Source organism: Thermobia domestica, chromosome 17 (genome assembly GCF_964235325.1).
Source record: "Thermobia domestica chromosome 17, izTheDome1.hap1.1, whole genome shotgun sequence".
In the NCBI taxonomy this organism is placed as follows: domain Eukaryota; kingdom Metazoa; phylum Arthropoda; class Insecta; order Zygentoma; family Lepismatidae; genus Thermobia; species Thermobia domestica.
The window spans coordinates 83,480,889-83,504,033 of NC_137470.1; the positions used below are offsets into that span (position 1 = coordinate 83,480,889).

A 23,145-nucleotide genomic window follows, 5' to 3' on the forward strand; every position below is an offset into this window, starting at 1 on the left:
CACAACGGCTTAATTCTTGATCCAATCAGTTATGATTATTATTTTGTGTTAACGTTACCGCCTTATAGATCCAACAAAATGGACATGAAGTTGATCTTGATGTAACTTTAAATGAAGGTATGAAAACAAGGTATAAAAAGTGGTGGTTTATTGTTCTTTTTACATTCTTTGGAATTCTTTAACTAGAGCACCTTATATGCCGGCTTTATCCTTACTCACTTTCCACATCTTGGAGCAGAAACCCTGAATTTTCTCCTTTGGTAATAGTGTTCGAGTACTTGCTCGTCTCGGTGCCCAAAGAAATTAATAGATACTGCTATTAGTTTTCGATTAAATTGAAAGTTAAACTTGCGTCTATAAAAAATATCGAGGCGTCTATAGAACCTTGACTCTCTTCATCAAGATTCTATATTGATGAGGTGATGCGGTGATTAAAGAAAACATTTGAGGATGAACGGGGATGTTCGATTTTTAATTACTGGTAGAATTCTTCATGAGAAGTTGCTGATTCTTTTAAGGCCACATGGAAGAAAAACCGAAAAGAAATACATCGAAAACATTAAATTTAAGGAATCTTGAGCTTCATTAAAAGAGTGCTTTCACTTTCTTGATGATGCAACAGGCAGTGACACGAACGCAGCTATACTCAGGAGAGAATAGTTTCCTGCCTTCAAGATCCTTCAAAAAGAAGAAGAATTGTGTAAGTTAGTCGCATTCTTCAAAACACTAAATCGCAATCCTGAAACAATGGTCAAGTTTAGCCATTACTTATCCGCCTGTATGGAGAAGGAAACATGTGCTTCTTGTTATAAGCCTATCAGGTGTAACAAACAAGTAGATACAAAATTTCAACATGGCCACTTTTTCCTCTACTAGAACGATAGGTGTGCAGCATTCAATTCGGAAGTACCTCCAAGTCCAGGACCGAAATGGTCTAAGCATGAACCCAATTGAGAGAGGTTTGTGTTTGAAAAAGGATACACCAGTACCACTACACTTTCGCGTACTACAGTACCATTCAATTGTACGTTTATAACAATTGTTTATTGTTTGATTGTTTATATGTTTAGATATTCTAAAGCAGATGATTGACTCCAAGGATTCTGACATCTGCAAGGACACTAAAATTTGTGTAACTACCGTTACTTTTTGAATCTCCTAAAAAGAAGCAAAGTTTAACTCTCTTAATAAAGAACGATGTTTCGATATGCGGTACATGCAACCATTAGGACTCCATGTACATTTTTATCCAAGAGTCAGGGTAAGAATGATAGCTCTACTACACGTCGATCCCAGTTGGTTTTAACTTATTGCCCTAGGTTTTAAACGACATAAGGACAATCAATGCTTACTGCTCAGCTCCTTGTTACTTTGCGACTATTCCAAGCTGCTTTTCAGACAGAAGGCCACGAAGCTTAATAATTTTCCCTAACAGTTATATTACACTTATGGTCGTAAGCTTGTAACGGATTCACATGCATATTGTTGGCCTGAAACTCTATAGGAGATTTTTAGGTAATTAGGTACGTGATTACCTTGTAGACTCAGGCCCGCTTCTCTTGGCCTGTGAGACAAGTCCAGCCGATGAATTTATAAAGCTAGCGGTTTAACACGTTGACTGCCGTGAAGCCCGCATATGGGCTTAACATAGTATTTCATAGCGGCTAGGAAACCCACATGCGGGCTTCATATTTCTTCTTCTTTAAGTCGTTTTTTCCAGGCTTGGGCTTTAGTCTTGGCTTTGTTAAGGGAGTTTATGTGGCCATCCTGCCCTGTAGTAAAATAATTCTGAATGGCCTGCGGCGCAGATGAGGTGTACTTTTTCTAAACTTACTGAGAGGTCATGAGGTCTGTATGTGGGCCTCGCCTCCCCTGAGTAACAGGTACATTTCTGATTCAAAAACAGTACACGTGAAGCATAAGTGATGTTAAAAGATTGAATTTCAGGATAGAACATTTGATGGCCCTGGGGGATCGGAATCGAATTTCGTCCTTGGCAGTCAACGTCTAGGCAAACAAGTTATACAGGCCTGGTAGAAAAGGTGTAGGACACAGACATCAACAAAGGTATTTTCTCAAAGGTATTTTCTCAAGAGCAGAATGCTATTCCACAAAATGTACCCGATTTATCGCCAGCAGTTGAGGTTTACGAAGTGTACTCATCTCTAATACTGAACCAGACTTTCATTTGGCCTGGTATGAATACGAGCATATCCATGGCCGTTGACCTGAGCCGTCGTGGATCACCAAGTAAATTCCTTTACAAAAATAGAAGCACCAAATCGACTGTAGAATTCTGCATAGATGTTCGCTGCATATACTGCCTAAAGTACAATCCTTCCACAGTCCTGCTAAGAGCCCTTAACATTTACAAGAAGAATGATGAAACACACAGATTATTGCTTAGATCTATACTACAGACTGTTTTCAGAGAACATTGTATTACCAAGTTAAAGAAACATTCAGATATCTAACTAAGAGAAGATGTCGAGATACGTGTTGTTCTCTTACCAAAACGAATTCAAGCAGTTAGCATGCACTACAAGCAATCCGACATAGCAATATTTGATAACAAGCGTAGTGAGATTAGCATTCTTCAATTACAACTTACACGCTGTAATAATCAAAAAATTTGTTGAAAAATTGGCGATTTAGAGTGCAACAGACGTGCCAATAATTCGAGGGTTCTATTTCGAAGTGTCCGGTAAGACTAAACGGATTATGCCGGCCTATGTCCTACTTACAATGCTGTGAAAATTAGAAGTCAGAAGTGCACGTTGGCAACTATTCCTTAATTCCTATTGGGTTACAGCTAGTAAAGGAATTTAACAACGAATCTGAGACCGTAGGATCTTGTGTACCTAGCTCTCAAAAACGAAGCAGTAGTGATTTAGAGCTCCTTAACTCACATTATGCAATGGTGTACCATTTAAAAAACCGTGGATTTACTTCTCCCTTTAATAAAACAAGGGTATCACAAAACGAACAGCGGTTGGTTTTACGTGGACCCTTGGGATTGAAAAATGTTGTGATACCAAATTTAAAAAACATAAGTATTAATTTATCAATGATAATCAAGCAATTGCTATACTTCCCGTTTATAAGCAACTACAATACTATTTGAGAGTGGTTCCTGCTGAAGAAATCTACTTAACACCCATAACGCTCTTACCTTTTCTTGATCGTTAACCTCATCAAAACAGTATAATCCAAAGAGTTGTATTCTTACGGATATATTATTTAAAGAAAGTCTCGTATGTGTTAACACTCGAGACTATCAAATATGCATTTAATTAGCGTCCTTGCTGCTCACTAGGGCTTAAATACAGAGATGTGTAGGATTCACTAGTTTCCCTTGATTAGTTAAAATGTAAACTTCAGGATGACCAAAGAATCAGAATAGATATTGATATAAGATTGGATCTCCTCCTCCTGAAGGGTCAAAGAAGGAGGTATTAAGATTTCGGTCAGTTAAAAGTATTGTAATAGCCCCTGCTAATACGGGAAGAGATAAAAGAAGTAATACAGCAGTGATTACTACAAATCAAACAAATAATGGTATTCGTTTTAAAGTTATTCCGGGAGTTCGTATGTTAATTACAGTTGTAATATAATTTACTGCCCCAAGAATTGAGGATACCCCAGCTAGGTGGAGGGAGAAAATAGAAAGATCGACAGAGTCTCCGGCGTGAGCAATAGCTCTGGAGAGAGGAGGATATACAGTTCATCCGGTTCCCGCACCACTTTCTACAATTCTTCCTTTTAATAGTAGAGTTAGTGAGGGTGGTAGCAACCAGAATCTTATGTTGTTTAGACGGGGGAATGCTATGTCAGGTGCTCCTAATATTAAAGGTACTAATCAATTACCAAAGCCCCCGATTATAATTGCAATAACTATGAAGAAATCATAATGAAAGCATGAGCAGTAACAATTACGTTATAAATTTGGTCGTCACCAATTAAGCTACCTGATCGACGAAGTTCTGCTCGAATGAGAAGACTTAGTGATGTTCCTACTATTCCTGTCCCAGCCCCAAAGATCAAGTATATTGTACCAATGTCTTTATGGTTTGTAGAAAAGAATCATCGTTGCAAATGAAATTAAATAGGGTGGCCGAAGCACTAGGCGATAGATTGTAAATCTATTTATGGTTAATAAACCTCTTATTAGGCTTATAGTCAATATTTATGATATCGGACCGCAATTCCGGAGTAGTAGTTAATATACTAAGACCTAAAAGATTCTTTTTATTTATATCTTTGAAGGCCATTAGTTTTTTTTAACTTAAAGTCTTTGTTTAAAGGATGTTGGCAGTTAAAGGTAAAATAATTATGCCCCTTAATGAAATAATAATGAATATTGATCTAATCGACGTTTCTTGATTTTTTCTTCATTAAGGATGTTCATGTTTGGTTATGATGATTAATAATGAAGGCAGCGTAAGCAATTCGCATATAATAGAAAAGGGTAATTAGTGCTGTTATTACTATTAGGTTAAGAATAATAAATGACATTTGTTCGGCAGTTTTTATAATAATGATTCATTTGGGTAAAAATCCTAAGAATGGCGGGAGACCACCTAAAGATAAAAGACTAGTGAAAATAGCTAATTTTGTTGTTACAACAATTTTATTAGAAAAAGTTTGATTAATATCAAATATTTTGTTTATTGCGAAAAGAGTGACTGCTATTGCCGAAAGTAAGGCATAAAATAGGAAGTAGAGGGATAATGTTATATCACTTAATAGTAGGGCTATAAGTATTCAGCCAGTGTGATTAATAAATGAGAATGCTATGATTTTACGTAGTGATGTTTGATTTAAACCTCCGATTGAGCCTACTACTAAAGATAAAATTAAGGTTAGGTAGATTACATTTGTAGGCTTTAAGCTGTAAGAAAGTAAGCCAAGGGGCGCTAATTTTTGTCATGTTATTAAAATAATGCAGTCTATTCAAAGTATGGCCTCTATTACTTCGGGCATTCAGAAGTGGAGAGGAGCTGCGCCTATTTTAAAAAGTAATGAAATAGTGATTAAATAGTATGTAGTTTGCAGTCCTATGTAGAGTAAAATAATTGCTATTAGAAGTAAGGATCTTGCAATAGCTTGTACTAAAAGGTATTTTAAAGCAGATTCGGTGTGACTTTGATTGTTGGTCTTTGAAATCAGGGGGATGAACAGTGTTTCTTTCAGGAAAAATGTTCCGGGGGGGGGCACACGTAGTATACGGAGGGGCACATATTATTTTCATGCGGTCTCGGTATAACTTAGCAGCTTCTTTTCTAAAGTTATGTAAAAATGTCAATATTGTTGTTTCTTGTCCACGAAAATACTGAAGTGTATGATCCCCATCATCACCATAAAGTTAAAATATTTATTCATGGCCTGTAAAGGTTTTCTTTCTTCGGTTCGAAAAATATAATTGGCAAATACAATAGAAATGTACTAATAATATTAAATACAATAGACATTTATAAAAGTTTTACATTATAACTTCGTCCGTATGACAAAAATTCACTTCGTAGTTTGTTTTTTATCATTAAAGAAGACGTATTCTTCTCATCTTTGCTTTGGCGTATGAATTGATTACCTCATTGATAAAATTCGAATTTGGCACTTCTTCACCCTCAATGCTGATCAACATACAGTGCTTCAATTTTTCTTCTGCCATACGAGATCGCAATTTTGTTAATATCCTGTTCATTGTGCTGAAAGACCTTTCAACACTGGCTGTTGATATAGGTACACACATGACCGATTCACATATTTTATGTAGATTTTCATAACCAATTTTCACTTCAAGTACTTTTGGAAGAACGGGGTCTATATCCAAACAAGCATTTTCAGTGCTCTTCATCAGTGACCGAAGGAAAAATTGAAATGACTTTATATAACGGTTCCATAACGGTTCCATATCAACATCGACGAAATAGTTGCACAGTTTCTTTACATCATCTACACACTTGATACTTAAAAACATGCCTATGTTTTCGAAGTAGGATGCACTTTCCATTAGGCCAAGGGCGCGGTCGTTGAATCTATTTGATATCTCTTCGACAACCTGCAACACATAACTCTTCAGGTCCTTAAGCGTTTTCTCAGGATCTTCGTCTTCCACAAAAGTCTTCGAAAATTCTTCAGGCTTTTGCATGGCCTCCAAAATCATAGTCCTCAATTCGCTATTGGTGCTACAACATTCATCCGCTATCTTCGTAAGATGTTCTTTAGTGGCATCGATCATAGACATCAGAGATGAAAATGACAATGTTGCATTTTGAAGCTGCTTACTCAAGTGAGACAACGCACTTAGTAATGCATCCATAACACAAAGTGTGATAACAAAGCTTTTGTTGGTTATTTCGCTTAAAATTCCTCCCGCAAGTGACGCAAAATCAATCCCTTCTTTGTGAATATCCTCAAGAGCCAACAAAATTCCCGAGAAGCACCTTTTCACTGCATTCACAATTCTATAGTGACTTAGCCACCGTACTTCAATGCATTCAGGTACTTTTAATATAGGATCGTTTATGATTGCCTGAATTTCATGCAGAATGTTTTCCCGCTTAGGTGATCTACTAAATAGATTGTATATGTCTTTCAATGTATGGAAAAATCTTTTAACTTTGGGATTCTTGTTTCTGCACGTAGCAGCAGCAAGTGACAGCACATGAGCTCTGCAGTGAATATACGGTATATCTCTGCCTGCTTTTGTTGACAGAATCCTGCGAACATCAGAACTGTTGCCAGAAAAGTTAGAGGCACCATCGAAACTAAACGCTATGAGATTTTCGTATTTCAAATTGTGATTTTTCATTTCAGTGTCTATAGCATTAGCAATGGTATCGGCTTTGCAATCAGGTATGGTCACCAGCGCCAAAAATGTTTCAACCGGAGCACTGTCCTCTACATATCGCAAACACATGCTAAGGGCCATTTTATTATTTATTGATGTACTTTCATCAGCCATTATCGAAAACTTTTTATCTCTGATTTTTTGAGTCACTTTAGAACGTAAGACTTCACCAACACAACTCAACAATTCGGAAGCAGTGTTCTTACTGCAGTAGTTAGAGCGTTCACTTTGTTCATTTTTCCACGTTTCTAGTTCTGGACTACACTGTACAAGCAAATTTTTCACTAGTGCCTCATATTTTGTTGTATGTGGCACTTCTTCTTTAACCAAGAAGTACAATCCACGAACAAGCATTCCCAGCGATTGGCGGTTTCGATCTTTTTCGGCTTCACTTTGACGAAGAACTTGAGAGTATACAGGGTTATTTTTTACTTGCATTCGCAGCCTGTCCATCTCAAGGCTTGCAATGTGCGCCTTTGAATGATTATGCTTTTCCGGTTTTCCGTCTTTTCCTAATGCATTTTTATATGCTGTGAATGGATGAGTCACAAAAACACCTCCCGTTTTCTGCTGCACATTAGGGTCATTCTTCATATATCGCTCACAATATTTACAAAAGGCACCTCCACATACTTTGTCCTCGTACAGCCACTCATACTGTTGTTCCCACTGTTTATTATACAAACCCTTCTTCTCAACAGAACAAAGGTTTTGCTCATTTATATTTGCCCTATCATCTGCACACTTTGAAATACATTTCGACTGCTCAACATCAATACTTACATCCTTCTCTTGTTCTAGTCCGTTTGCATTTCCCTTACACTTACTTTTATCTGGCGTAATATCACAAGGAATTCGATGGGCCAGGGTCCACAGATGTTTCAAGCTTAATGTCCAACTTTTTTTCCTTTATAACAAATTTCAAGATAGATGTTTGACTTTCGTTTTTCCTTTTCTTGTTAGAAGACATACTGAACAAATCACTCACCTGTAAACAAGACACACTAATTGAAAGCACAAAACTATAATCGGCAATATTAACCTAAACAGAATAACTTACATGTGTTATTCGTTTCAGATATACGTGCAACACGACGTTCAATTGTTACTCTTCCGTTCAAGGTTGGCAGTTACAGCCACAAGATACCACCTAATTGCTAAATATGAAAAAGAAAACAACTATCGGCACGAGCTTTAGAACACCTTGGTAAAGTAGCAAGATTAAAACCATTTGTTTATCTGTTTATTGTCTTCTGAAAATATTTATTTCCCACTGCTGGTACTATTCTATTTATTATATTATCGATGTATTACTTTGGTCTCTCCGGGGGGGCACTCTCGGAGTTCCGGGGGGCAGTGCCCCCCCAAAAACATGTCTGGAAGAAACACTGGGGATGAATGATAAGAGGTTAATTTCAAGACCAATTCAAGTACCAAATCATGATGAGGAAGTTAGGGAAATAAGAGTTCCTAACACAAGTGATGTGGAGAATAAAAGAGTCTTAGGATTAGTGAGCATTAGAAAAACAAGAATAATCTTCATATGCGGGGTATGAGCCCACTAGCTTATCTTAGCTTATCTTTCTACACTTTAGTGTACGGCGCACGTTCATTTTTGATGTCAAAGGTGAAAGTTTAATTCTTTTAGGTGTAATAAGAGTATATTGAAATACTTGATTTATCCTATCACGATAATCCTTTAATCAGGCATCTTATTATTTAATAATTATTTATAGTGGTATATGAGCATTTAAATAGATCAATATTGTGTTATAATAATTAAATTTATAAATATTATATATTAATAATAATTAAAACTTAAAAATCTATTATATCCTCTTAATTAACCTGAGATACCGGTTAAAGGTGTATTAATAAGTTTAACGTATCCAGTATATGCTAGTTTTTTCAGCATATGTCTGAGCAGAAAGTAAATATACTTGTATAGGATACAATTTTGTTTGAGGGGGGAAAAACTAAATTGTATCCTAGACAAGGGGGAAAATAGGGTTTATAAAATACTAATTTTTATTAATTAGATTAAATACATAATTAATAATTATTTATTTTAGCGTTATAAATTAATAATAAAGTATTGTCCTGGCTTTTCTTCTCTTATTTATCTAGTTGCACATGTAACCTTCCTGATAAGAAAAGAATATTATTGATCTTAATGGTAAATAATGAAGTACAATTGGTCGCAGTACTTGTTTTGTTTATTGATTAATGTTTGTAGCAGTTAAGGTTTAAGGAGAACCGGCGAAATTCGTGCCAGCTGCCGCGGTGAGACGAGGGGGTTGAAGGGGAGAGGTAGTAATGGTTAAGCTGTAGTTATAAATTTAAATTAAAGGACTTTGTTTTATTAATTTTTAGGTGAAATTATTTCAAATAATGAGTTCTATGTTTGAGGCTATGAAATTATTTGTTAAACTAGGATTAGATACCCTATTATTTTTAATGTAAAATGTAATACCTGGGTAATAGTAGTTGTTCTTGAAACTCAAAGGATTCGACGGTATTTTAGGCTGTTCAGAGGAATCTGTCCCGTAATCGACAATCCACGATATATTTTACTTACTGTTGTTTGGCAGTTTGTATACCGCTGTAGTTGAAGGTATTAGAGACAGTTAGAGACCTTCATTATCTTTATTGAGGAAGACTTCAGGTCAAGGTGCAGCTTATCAGTAAGAGGAGATGGATTACAATAGAATGTTTATACGGATTTTATTATGAAATTATTTAAATGATGGTGGATTTGAATGTAATGTTAGTTATGTTGCTATTATGAGTAGGGCTCTAAGATATGTACACATCGCCCGTCGCTCTCATTTGTTTAGGTGAGATAAGTCGTAACATAGTGGGCGTACCGGAAGGTGTGCTTAGATTGGATTAATAGCAAAATAGAGCTTGTTAGTTGAGCTATTCGTTTACATCGAGGAGGTTTTTGTGCAATTGATTGAAGGATGTTCTTATGCATATATTTTTTTTATATTGAGGCTAAGCGAATCAACTTTAATTGATGATAACAGATTAACTATAATATAATCTGTTGATATTATAGTTAATTAGTACCGTAAGGGAATGTTTAAATAAGTGAAATTTTTTTGGAAGAAGAAAACATGAAGTGCTGTACCTCTTGTATCAGGGGCATTAAATAATAATATTATATAATTATTTCCCGTAATGGAAAGAGCTAAAATATTATGATATTATAGGTAGCATATTATTTATAAATTTTATTTAAGCGGTGAAATGCCTTTCGGTTTCCATTATATCTGGTTGTACAGGAATTGAATTTAATTCAGCTGCGGTTAGACTTGTTGTAAATTTGGTTTGTTATAGTTTTGCTGCGAGTAATAGTAAGGGGGATTTGCTCTTAAAGGAATTCGGCAAAGGGTTCTTCCGCCTGTTTATCAAAAACATGTCCTTTTGTTAAAATAGAAGGTCTGACCTGCCGAGTGAGGCTTTAAACGGCCGCGGTATCTTGACCGTGCGAAGGTAGCATAATCATTAGTCTTTTAAATGTGGGCTTGTATTAAAGGTTGGACGAGTGGAGTCTTTATTCGTAACGTTGAATTTTACTTTTGAGTGGAAAGGCTTAAATGATTTAAGAGGACGATAAGACCCTGTAGATCTTTATATTTAAGTGGTAATTTTTGTAGTTGGTAATGAATAAATTTGCTATTTAATTGTTGCGTTGGGGCGACGAGAAGATAAAATAAACTCTTCTTAATATAATTAATTTAAATATTTTGATGATCTTTTATTAATGATTAATAGACTAAGTTACCTCAGGGATAACAGCGTAATTTTTTTTGAGAGTTCATATCGACAAGAGAGATTGCGACCTCGATGTTGGATTAAGATTTTATCTAGGTGCAGAAGCTTAGTGCATAGGTCTGTTCGACCTTTAAAATCTTACATGATCCGAGTTCAGATAGGCGTGAGCCAGATAGGTTTCTATCCTTTATTTAGAAAATAGTACTTTAGTACGAAAGGACCAAGTACTAGTAAGATTTATTATTAGAGAATAAAAATAATGGGCAATTACTTTGGCAGATAAGTGCATAAGATTTAGGATCTAATAATGGATTAATTGAGTTCAAGTAATAATGTATTATGATTATGTCATAGGTGTGGTTTTTAATTTAATTTTGATTATTTTTGTGTTAATTGGGGTTGCATTTTTAACTTGATTAGAACGTAAGGTCTTAGGGTATATTCAAATTCGTCGGGGTCCCAATAAGGTAGGTATTTGTGGTTTACCTTAACTTTTTCCGGATGCAATTAAGTTATTACTAATGAGCAAGTTTTTCCTACTATGTCTAAATATTATCCTTATTATCTAGCATTTGTTTTTAGTTCATAACCGTTTATACTCCTTTTTAATTATTTAGTTGATTCTTCTGAATCTCATAAAAAGAAGCAAAGTTTAACTCTCTTAAAAAAAACGATGTTTCGATATGCGTTACATGCAAAGACTCCATGTACATTTTTATCCAAGAGGAGGCGTAAAAATGAAATCTCTACTACACGTCGATCCCTGTTGGTTTCAAGTTATTGCCCTAGGTTTTATACGACATAAGGAGAATCAATGCTTACTGCTCAGCACCTTGATCCTTTGCGACTGTACCAAGCTGCTTTTCTGACACGCACGGTTCATCTTGCACTACAGACTGCCATATAGCACACTCTTATTAAGACATTGAACGCCATTGGCGTGCTTTTACACGAGCACGGTATTTTGGCTAAGCAGGCCATGCACTTGCTATGGTCGCGCAAGCAAATGTTATTATATAGGATTCCTTTTTGCATGCCAGAGACGTGCAAGATGATTTTGCAGAATCTGTAGGGATACCTATGTATGCTTTTACACCTACTAGATATTGTAACGTCTGTTCTCATGTAGGAAAGGTATATAATGGCAAACGGAAGCGAAAGAACACAACGTGGATGTGTCCTGATTGTGATGTAGGTCTATGCATACCAGAATGTTTCCGTGTTTATCATACCACGGCTAGGTACACTTAAGAACTCAAAGTACGGACTTTTTTCCTATTTCGAAAATCAGATCCAAGATAAAAAATTATAGCTTTAATTATGTCGCATATATGCTTGTAATGTTTGTTTGTGAATGCAGAGGAAACACTAACCTTACATGTGGTGTAATAAACACACATATTAACCTATAGAAAATTTTTAATTCTTTACTGAAAAACACCAAAAATGGCTGTTTTTCTGAGTACTTTTTAAAAACAAACACGCCGGCTTAAAGTGTTAACCTTATTGGAGGATTTGAATTTCTCAATCTTCTAAACGTTTTCTCAACGGTGAGTAAAGTTCTGGTAAGTTTCCCTCTGTAGCAGATTAGTGCACCTATTGTATTAGCTTTTTGACACCTTTCATATCTGAGACGGAATGATCAATAAGAAGAATTTCTGTAATCTTACTTATTAAATTCTACACTACCTCATCTCGCTGACGTGAATAGAACTTGCGTGTCCTCCCACCGACTGAAAGTTGTCTTCTCAAGAGCAGAAAGTTACTCCACAAAATGTAAATGATTAATCGCCAGCATTTGAGGCTAACAAAGTGTATTATTCAACTCTAACACTGAACCAGACTGTCATTTGGCCTGGTATGTATGCGAGCATATCCATGGCCGTTGACCAGAGCCATCCTAGATCACCAAATAAATTCCTTTACAAAAATAGAAGCACCAAATCGTCTGTAGATATCTGCTTAGGTGTTCGCTGCATAAAGCCGAATACCATGGGAAACTGCCTAGAGTACATTCCTTCGTAGGGCCGTTACCATTGGTAAGAAGAAAGTCGAAATACACAGATATGTGCTTAGATCCATACTTCAGACTGTTTTCAGAAAAAATAGTAATTCTAAGATACCGAAACGTTTAGATAACATTTTACTAAGAGGAGATGTCCAGATACGTGTCGTTGTCTTATCAAACCGAATGCAAGCAGTTAGCATGCACTACAACCAACCAGACATAGTAATATTTGATAAGAAACGTAGTGAGATTAGGTTTTTTCAAATGCAACTCAAACGTTGAATTATAACATTCATATGGCAGAAGAAGTAAGATTTATCTACAAGGCTGCCGAATATGGCTTTCTTTAGAAATAATGGTAATACTAATTGTAGATATAAGGATGCATTTAGAGAAAAATATAATATCAGTAGATGTCGAGATCCGGCATGATACTTGCATTAGAACGAGTGGAATCAGTTTGCATGGAGTAGCACCGACGAGAGAGGGTGGGTTCAACTGGGAAAAGTACTTCAACACATATTGTCCTTAGGACTTGCAAAGTCCAAATATTCGAGTTTAAAACCAGTAACGTGCGGAACAAGTAATCTTTAGCTGAGAAAGACAGAATATCACGGTGAGCTCATAAGGTATAGTAAAGAGAAAGCGCGTTATAATGATGGACAAGTTGTTGGGTCATTTACGATAGGGCAAGCATCCCCGAGCTTTTGAAGCTATTTGTTATATGCATCTGCACCAATAGAAATCACCTTAAAATGAGAACATTAGCAGAGATGTCACGTGACTTCATTATAATAGTATTCTACAATGACTGAAAAAAAAATAATAAAAGATTAAATCGATCTCTAAGCGATCCCGTGATTAAAGTAATAATTTAGAAGATGGACGAGGATTTTCGATTTTTAATTAGTGGTTTAGGGTGCAAAACGCGTGCCAATAATTCAGGGTTCCATTTCAAAATGTTCACAAGGGCGAAAGGGCTTACGGCGGCTTATGCCTATCTAAAAATGGTGTGAAATTTAGAAATCAGCAGTGGACGTCGCCATGTATTCTTTAATTTCTATTGGGTTAGAGCTAGTAAAGATATTCAACATTGAACCGGACGCCGCAGTATCTTGCGTTGTGTACCAATGTCTTAAGAACGAAGCAGTAATTCTTTTACAGATACTTAACTCACATTATACATGGAGTACCATTTAAAAACCCGTGAATTTACTTGTTCCTTTAATAAGACGAGGGTATCACAGTCATATAGCTTTGGGAAAGAACAGCGGTTTGTTTTAGGTGGGCCCTTGGGATTGAAAAATGTTGTGATACCAAATTTAAAAACATAAATATTAATTTATCAATGATAATCAAGCAATTGCTATACTTCCCGTTTATAAGCAACTACAATACTAATTGAGAGTGGTTCCTGTCGAAGAAATCTACTTAACACCCATAACGCTCTCACCTTTTCTTGATCGTTAAATCCAAAGAGTTGTGTTCTTACGGATATACTATTTAAAGAAAGTCTCCTGTATGTTAACACTCGAGACTATCAAATATGCATTTAATATGCGTCCTTGCTGCTCACTAGTGCTTACATACAGAGATGTGTAGTATTCACTAGGTTCCGGTCTATCATTAATAATATGGAACCCATTATATTCTAAACAAATTATATTAAAATATCCGAAGCAGTTTTACTTTGGTTCTGAGACCGGTGATCTGATCCATGAGACAAATAAAGAATCATTTTAGGTTCTTTTATGATCTTCCATTGGTCAGTTAGAAAATATTTACGGCATAGTCAATTCTGTGTCGCTACCAACGCAGTAACACTGGTCATCACAAAGCAACCAAACTGAGGGCTAATCATATAAGCTCACTGTATGCTTTAATTAGTAACTAAGTGCCACACATTTTATAGAGCAGAAAAACTCATTTTTTTCAGATGTCTATTGACGAAAATACTCCATATCCAAGTTAATGAATGAAAAAGTAATCTCATATCACGGTACCATTGTCTTGATAAGAATATCGTATCACTTTCCCTCTAAGGTTTTTGGTGTGTCAATGCTGTCTTCCTCGGGAGATTCAAACCTTCACTCGCATCTCGCGTCTGGATTTCCTATTCTCAAACAACCTTTGGATAGCTATTCATCTTGACAAACCTTCGCCACAACGATTTTGTAACGGTAAAATACATAACTCTCCTTTTGTTGTAAGCAGTGTAGTCCCTCTGTATTTCTTATTACTAAGGGAGAAAATTCAAGGTTTCTGATCCAACATGTCGAAATTAAGCATACGAAGTTTTATATCTTTCAGGTGTACTTGACTGAAAATCTCCCAATGTAACCTAAGTACAAAAAAAAAATTGTCACCTGATAATTTTCTTGACGTTTCTGTTCTACACCTGTTCTACCAAGCTTGTATAACTTCTTAATATCCCGAATCAGTGCTTTACACCGCTAGCTTTAGTAACTCATTCTCCGGAATTGTCTCACAAGCTAAGAGAAGCGGGCCTGATTCTACACGGTTATCACGCACCTATTTACCTAAGGATCTAATAGATTTTCAGGCCAAATACCTGCATTTGAATCCTTTACAAGTTTACGACTATAAGTCTAGTATAACTGCTACAGAAAATTGTTAAGCTTCGCGGGCTTCTGTCTGAAAAGTAGGTCGGTACAGTCGCAATGGAACAAGGTGGTGAGCAGTAAGCATTGATTATAATTATGTCGTATTAAACCTAGGCAAATATGTTGAAACCAACTGTGCTCGTCGTGTAGTAGAGCTTTCATTCTTACGACATCATCTTGCATAAAAATGTACATGGAGTCTTTGCATGTACGGAAAATCCATACTTCGTTCTTTATTAAAAGTGTTAAATTTTACTTCCCTTCAGGAGGGTCGTAAATCAAAAGGCAGTTACATAATCATAAGTGTCCTGGCATGTGGCAGAATCCTTGGAGTGAATCATCTGCTGTTGAACATCTTAACATATAAACAATCAAACAATAAACAATTGTTATAAACGTACAATTGAATGATACTGTAGTACGCGAATGTAATGTCTAAATGAATTGGTTTTGGTCGTTACCTAAAATGTGTCCGGCTACGGTTTCGTTTTCTCTTCGGGTTCCAAAGCAGATTCGAAAATATGTAAACAGAACAATAAACCACCTTCATGTTTTATACCTTGTCCTTACACCTTCACTTAAAGTTTCATAAAGATCGTCTTCATGTCCATTTTTTTAGGTCTATAAGGCGGGGACGATATCACAAAATCATAACTGATTGGATCAACAAATAAGCCGTTGTCAAAGACATATGTGTTTTTTACAGCTGTTGTTCCTTATCATCTATATCAGATTGTCTTCCGATCTGCCAATTCTACTTAAACTCTCTGGGAGAATGCCCAAACCCTTGAATACTTCATATCAGTTCTTTTACACTAACATGTAGCTCGTTGACAATCCTATCTTGCAATCACTTTTTATCTACAGATAAGTCAGCTTATCCGGCTGGAGCCGATGGTAGCTGTGTGGGGCCTGGAATTCGCATATCCTATTTCACACACCAAACTCTTTCGATTGGGTACATGCTTAGACCACTTCGCTCGTGGAGTTGGAGGTACTTCGAATTGAATTCTGAACAGCTGTTGTGTTAGTAGGGGGAAAAGTGGCCGTATTGAAGCTGTGTAATACTCCTCCGTTGTTATACCTGATATGGATTATAAAAGGGAGGACATGTATCCTTCTCCACACGGGCAGATAAGAAATGTTTAATCATGACCATTTTGTCAGGATTGAGTTTTGGTTGGTTGAAGACTCTAACGAACTTTCACAATTCTTTTTCTTTTTGAAGGATCTTGTAGGCTGCCGACTATTCACTGCTGAGAATAGCTGAGAGTCGTGTCACAGCCTGTTGCATCATGAAAAAAGTGTAAGCAATCTTTTAATGACACAAGAGTTTTTTCAAATTTAACTATTTCGTAGCATTTCTTTTCAGTAGTGCTTCTACTAACATTTAAAATATCAGCAACTGCTTATGAAGTCTTAGAAGATCTGAATCAGTCCCATCAACAGCTACAGATTTCCCGTTTGTAGTTTCTTCCATTATTCTTGTCCATATACAGCTACTTTTATATTTTGAACACTGTTTGCATCATTTAAAGCCGTCTAGTATTGATCTCCAAATTTCTCAACAACTGTGATTGAATTGTCGTGGCTTCAATGGCAGAATAAAATTGGATCGTTGCAGATATTTCCCGAAAGCTCTTTTTTCTCTTTTGGCACTTACTAACGAGTTAATCCCCCAGAAAATTTCGTGTCCTTCATTAAAAATGTTCGAAAATAATATCATTTGGAACTTCGCTCAAGAAGTCCTCTTTTTCTGCGAAATGTTCCTTGAGTTGTTAATTTCCTATAATTCTCTGACACCGTATTTTCCTTCAGGGCTTCCATCTGTTGAGTATAGTGATGTGCAAAATTTTCATAGAAGAGACGACCAGTTGCGTGACAAAACGGAAGCATTAATTTAATTGCCATCAAATGAAGTTTCTAGTCTCCTCTTCAATTTAGAGTCTTTGGATGAATTCAATACGGTTATGACCTTCTCTATATATTGCAGCGAAAGTTAACTGTTCGCAAAATGTCACCTTCTTAATTTTGAGATTTGTTAATATGGTTTTTGTCATGCAATTTCATTTTCTTGTAAATGTTGTATAGTGATTTCCTCATCCAGATGTAGTTGAAAAGATCGCACATCCTAAATTTTGTCATCTCCTCCGACGGTTGTAAATGTCTACATAATCACATTTAGAGGTCCCCGAGCAAAGTCTAGAAGTCACACAGGACACGCAAGGTCTGTGCACGTCAAAAGAAATACATTTTGTTGGTCCTTCTGTCTCAGGTATGAAAGGTGTGAGAAAGCTAATAAAATTGTTGCACTAATTTGCTACAGAAGGGAAGTTTATCAGATCTTTGCTCACCGGTGACGAACCGTTTAGAAGATCGGGAAATTCAAATCCTCCAATAAGGTTAATAACAGTGTCGGATATGGCAGTCTGTAGTGTAAGAGGAACTGTGCGAGCCAGAAAGATTTTCAGGTTCTATAGCCTGTATAGGTCTACAGATACGTAGCGTTATCATAATTTCATCTTGATGACGCCTCGAAATTTTTTATAGACGCAACTTTAACTGTCAGGCTGAGCTAAAGTTATTAACTGTATTTATTATTTTCTTTAGGCACCGAGACGAGCAAGTACTCGAACGCTATTCCCAAGAGGGCAATTTCAGGGCTTCTGGTCCATGTGGGAAGTGAGCCTAGTAAGTTTTAGATCTTTCGGGTGTACTTAACTGAAAATCTCCCAATCTAACCTAAGTAAAAAAAAAATCTGTGAATTGATTGCTTGGTTGCTGTCTCTTTTCTAGCAGACTTGTATAACATCTTTATATCGCGAATCAGTGCTTTACACCGCTAGCTTTAGTAATTCATCGGCCGGACTTGTCTGACAGGCCCGCAGTGGTTCAACTGCCACATCTAGCTGGACAAAATATAAAAAAACGAGTTCTGAGAAGTAGTGAGAAAACGATGGGAATTCTTGAAGCAAGGTCCCATGTGGTGGGAAAAGACCACTAAAGTGCCAAATTACACATGGGGAAGTATGTCGGATCCGACGAACAAAATTAATTGTATGCAATGCAGAATCATCTGATCGACAGTTTCCGTGCCAGACCTTACGTCTGCAGCATATAACACAGACAGCTGTTGGTCAATGCCAGGAATACAGTGTGACAACTATAGATGAAGGTATGACGTGCATGTGGCATAAATGAGGAGTGCCGTGGTTTTGTGGGTGGGCTATGGCGAGAAGGGAAACAGTAGCGAAGAATAGGTATAATGAATTGACGCGTAAAAAACAATTCTCCACCAGTCTCCAGGTTCTAATGACTATAGATGTGTAGAGTAATGATTGTAGTTTGTGCATAATAACTATGACGTGAAAATGTTTGCATAATTGTTGCTTCTTGTACTTTCAAAAATGGAGTGTACGCTGACACAACGAGTCTTTTTCGACGTCTGGAGAGGTGAACCCGATAGCTGCAAGAGAATCAATAGTGTTTACACCTGTGTAATAGACAAATTATTGTTACAAAACTGTGATGAGGATGTAGCAGAGTGCGTCAGAAAGGTTACAGATAGTTTTTGTATACATGTCAAAGAGAAATGGCAAAAATGTCATCGTGCAATGAATAACTTTGTAATCAAATATGGTAAGTGGCTCGACAGTACAGTGGAGTTTTCTGCAAACGTACGGAATGCAGCGACATTACGACGACCAGGATCATTTAGTATAGGGCGTCCAAGAGAAGTGTTTGAAGAAGCAAGTGAGAAAGCAAAGAGAAGACGGTTGCAGTCGTTAGTACAACATCGACAACTGAAGAGTTAGTGTATGCAGCACACATGCGTTTACGTGCAAAAGAAAAACGTGATGCTTCTTATATTGTGAAAGCGATTGATGTGTCACACAGGAGGGATCGCGAATCAAAAAGGCGTACAAGAGTCCAGAGACGACAGTACCAGTTAAGATTACAAACGATGAGGCATTAGCATTATATGTTGACGCGAAATTGACAAGGAAACCTTACCAGTTATTTCGTAGCCAGGCAAAAGTTCACAATGCAAATATCTATTCGTCTAACTATTAACTGTTAGAGACAAAGAAAGCGTGCTACCCATCCTATATTATCACAGACGTATATGCGAAAGTGCAGCTGCATCAATCAGGAAGTTGAAATGACCATGTTCTTCAAATGGTGTTTGTGATGGCGCGCCAGGTCAGAGCGCATACAAACAATGGTATAATTCAGATACAGAAGACGATATACATGACAATACATATTTGTTTGTTGTTTCGTTAGTGTCTCTAAAATTACATTATGGTTAAGAGACACTCTGGCACAATCCACGGCGATTGCCAATACGCTATTGTCGGCCAATGAACCTACTGTTCATGAAAGAAACAGCAGAATTAACACGTTCAGAAGCTGCTAAGATACAGCAACAACTACAAGCTCACTCACTTAAACTTTCACTTACAATGATCATCAAATAGTAGTGAAACAAAGATTAATGCTCACAATGGTAGATGTGAAGGTCTGTAGTGATATCACAAACAACCATATTAACGATGTTACATCTGCGGTGCATCTACAAAGAAAATGAACGATCCAGAGAGAACTACAGCACAACCACCTGACACAACAACGTTTGAATTCGGGATGTCAAGTCTATCCGCATAAGGTGAATATTTTCGTCAAACCACTCTGCCTCTCCCATGTATCTGTTATATTTTTGTATAACTGACGGGCATTCAATTTGAATCTTTTTTCTTTTCGATTCGATCATTCCTATTCTATCAACTTTCGAAATTGGGAGCTGGGAGTGACAGTTGGACGCCTTAGCCACTACACTATCATTCCGCTAGACAACCGTAATGTCTTTGGTACACTTGAAAGACATGGATCCTCGATTGATTTTCTTTAGCAGATATGTGTCTTCGAAAGGGCATTTCTGAGTTCTGTTTTCCCTAATAGTCCCTGGGAAAACAATATAAACAATAATGTCATCTATTGTTACGTCGAGTGCGTGATTGTTTTGTGAAGCATATCTATTTGACATTTCATAAATGTGTTCAATAACTTTATCAGAAAAAAAGTTCAAAGCACTCCGTTGAAGAAACTATGAAGTCCTTGTTATGGGAAAACACTTCATCCTTGTCTCCCCATCCACAATGGTATGTGAATACGTCGTGTCTTCCACACCACTCTCTACGTTCAGAGATAAAACTGGATTGTTTAGTCACTGATTTACTCGTTTGCTTCCCTTTCTTGTAAGGTACATAACCACTATTATAAACACTTTCCTTCCTGTCAGCATATTTTCTGTGTTAATCTACAACTTGTTGTGAAGTAATCTTTACTTCAAGAGAAGACCTCAAAACTCTTGGCGGTAGGCGATTCACATGAACCACATCTTCATCTCCGCTGTCTTCTTCAGTGTTATAGTCATCTTCAGGAGGAAATAGAACTATTTCTTGTAGGTTAAGATCATATTCGTTTTCTTCCAAACAGTCGAGAATTTCATGGAGCTTCAAGCTGAAAAAAGAGAGATATTTTGAATAAAGTAATATTGGATTCACTGTAACAAACAGTTATTTTGTATAAAATATCAGATGAATTCGAATCTCTAAAATTCCAACATAATATGAAATGATTGTGGGATAAGTAGTTTTCACGACTAAAGCAAGATATATATTTAAAACCAAACTGGCTGCTTTGGATTCGCACATATTCATTGGATATTAGGTTAAATGAAACGTGAGATGCCTCTTTTAGTTGAGGATAGTAAAGGAATGTAAACGAAGTGAAATAAAATCTCTAAAAAAGGTGCATATTCCTTGCGAGAAAATTCTGCACCAAATTAAAACTAAATTTATTAGTTTACTGACGGTAAATATGACTAAATTATTTCTACCAATGTAGAAGGTAACTAATTGTGTATTTTTTTTTCTCTACAAGGGACAAAATATCACCAAACAGCAATCTTGACTTCTTATCTTTTATCACACAAGTAGACTAACTTTACCTAACATAAATAGTAATATAGAAAGTGGGCCTATTTTTACCCTTTCTATTGCCACAAGTGAAGAAGTCACGTACATCTCTCTCCCTCCATCACTCTCTCTCTCACACACACAAAACACGCGCTGAAGCTATGACACACATATACAGACACACAGAAGCACCATATTACAGGTTATACGATAGTAGTACATATTATATTCTTCAATACAAAAAGTAGCTCTATATCCCAGTGTCACCTGTAGGTGACAACGGAAATTCAACTGGTCATAAGATATATTAGAGGTTAGATTTCTTTTCTACAAACAAATATTATCACTAACTGATACTTGAAGAAAAATACTATAAAATTTATATTATACCCACTCACCTTCTGTGACTGGTAGAAGCGTCATTTCGGGCACACCTGCTCATCTTGTTACTATTCCGTGAAGCCATTCTGGAAATATCAATGCAGAAGTTTCCATTAGATGGCCGTCGAGTTCTAATGCCACTCATTTGTTTGTTTAACAACAGTTCTTCACCCTTTGACAATTGAAACTAAGTTTCAAAAAAAGAAATTAAATTACATGCATCCAAAGTAGTAGGTCACTTAGAGAGCGTTTTAATCTCTTATTATTATCTTTTTTCATTCATTGTAGAATACTATTACGATGAAGTCAAGTGACATTTCTGCTAATGTTCCCATTTTAAGGCGATTTCTGACGTAGTGGATGCATAATACAAAAAGCTTCACAAGCTCGACAATGCTTGTCCTGTCGCAAGTGATCCATTAACTTTTCCATCATTTTAACGCGCTTTCTCTTTACTATACCTTATGAGCTCACCATGAGATTAATTCATTCTCAGCTAAAGACTTCTTGATCGGCACGTCACTGGTTTTAAACTCGAATATTTCGAATTTCCAAGTCCTAAGGATAATATGTGCTGCCGTACTTTTCCCATTTCAACCCACCCTCTCTCGTCGGTTGTCCTGGATGCAAAGTGATTCCCCTCGTTCCAATGCAAGTATCATGGCGGATCTCGACATCTTTTTATCTAAATGCATCCTGATATCTACAATTAGTAATACCATTATTTCTGCAGAAAGCCACAGTCGGCAGCCTTGTAGATATGCCTTATGAAAGTAATTTTTCAACAGATTTTTGGGTATTACAGCGTGTAAGTTGCAATTGAAAAATTCTAATCTGACTATGCATCTTATCAAATATTAGTATGATTGGTTAGTTGTAGTGCATGGTAACTACTTGCATTCGTTTTGATAAGGGAACAACACGTATCTCAACATCTCCTCTTAGTAAAATATCTGAATGTTTCTGTAACTTGGTAATACAATGTCTCTGAAAACAGTCTGAGGTATAGATCTAAGCACATATCTGTGTGTTTCGACTTTCTTCTTGCCACTGTTAACGGCTCTAAGCTGGACTATGTAAGGAATGTACTCTAGGCAGTTTGCTATGTTATTCGGCTATATGCACCGATCATCTATGCAGAATTCTACAGACGATTTGGTGCGTCAATTTTTGTAAGGGAATTTACTTGGTGATCTAGGATGGCTCTGGTCAACGGCCGTGGATATGCTCGCATACATACCAGGCAAAAAGCAATCGGTTCAATGTTAGAGATGAGTACACTTCGTAAGCCTCAACTGCTGGCGATTAATCGGGTACATTTTGTGGAGTAGCTTTCTGCTCTTGACAAGATACTTTCGAGTCGATGGACAGGACACGCAATCTCTATTCAGGTCAGAGAGATAAGGTAGTGTTGAATTTAATAAATAAGACTCAAATATGAAAGGTGAAAGGTGTCAAAAAGCTAATACAGTTGGTGCACTAATCTGTTACAGAGGGGAAGCTTACCAAAACTCTACT

At 36.6% G+C, this 23,145-nt stretch overlaps 1 protein-coding gene across 1 annotated transcript in view; it reads right to left on the reverse strand.

Moving 5' to 3' along the window:
• Positions 1-21,712, reverse strand: part of LOC145674076 (zinc finger MYM-type protein 1-like) — a 60,409-nt gene extending 38,697 nt beyond the window's left edge. Inside the window, exons 1-3 of the mRNA XM_081743898.1 lie at positions 21,645-21,712; positions 20,614-20,788; positions 5,591-7,597 (exon numbers count right to left, since the gene is read on the reverse strand). Of these exons, the coding sequence (XP_081600024.1) occupies positions 5,591-7,597; positions 20,614-20,788; positions 21,645-21,712 (2,250 nt within the window). The remainder of the gene's footprint in view (positions 1-5,590; positions 7,598-20,613; positions 20,789-21,644) is intronic.
• Between the last annotated feature and the right edge of the window lie 1,433 nt (positions 21,713-23,145).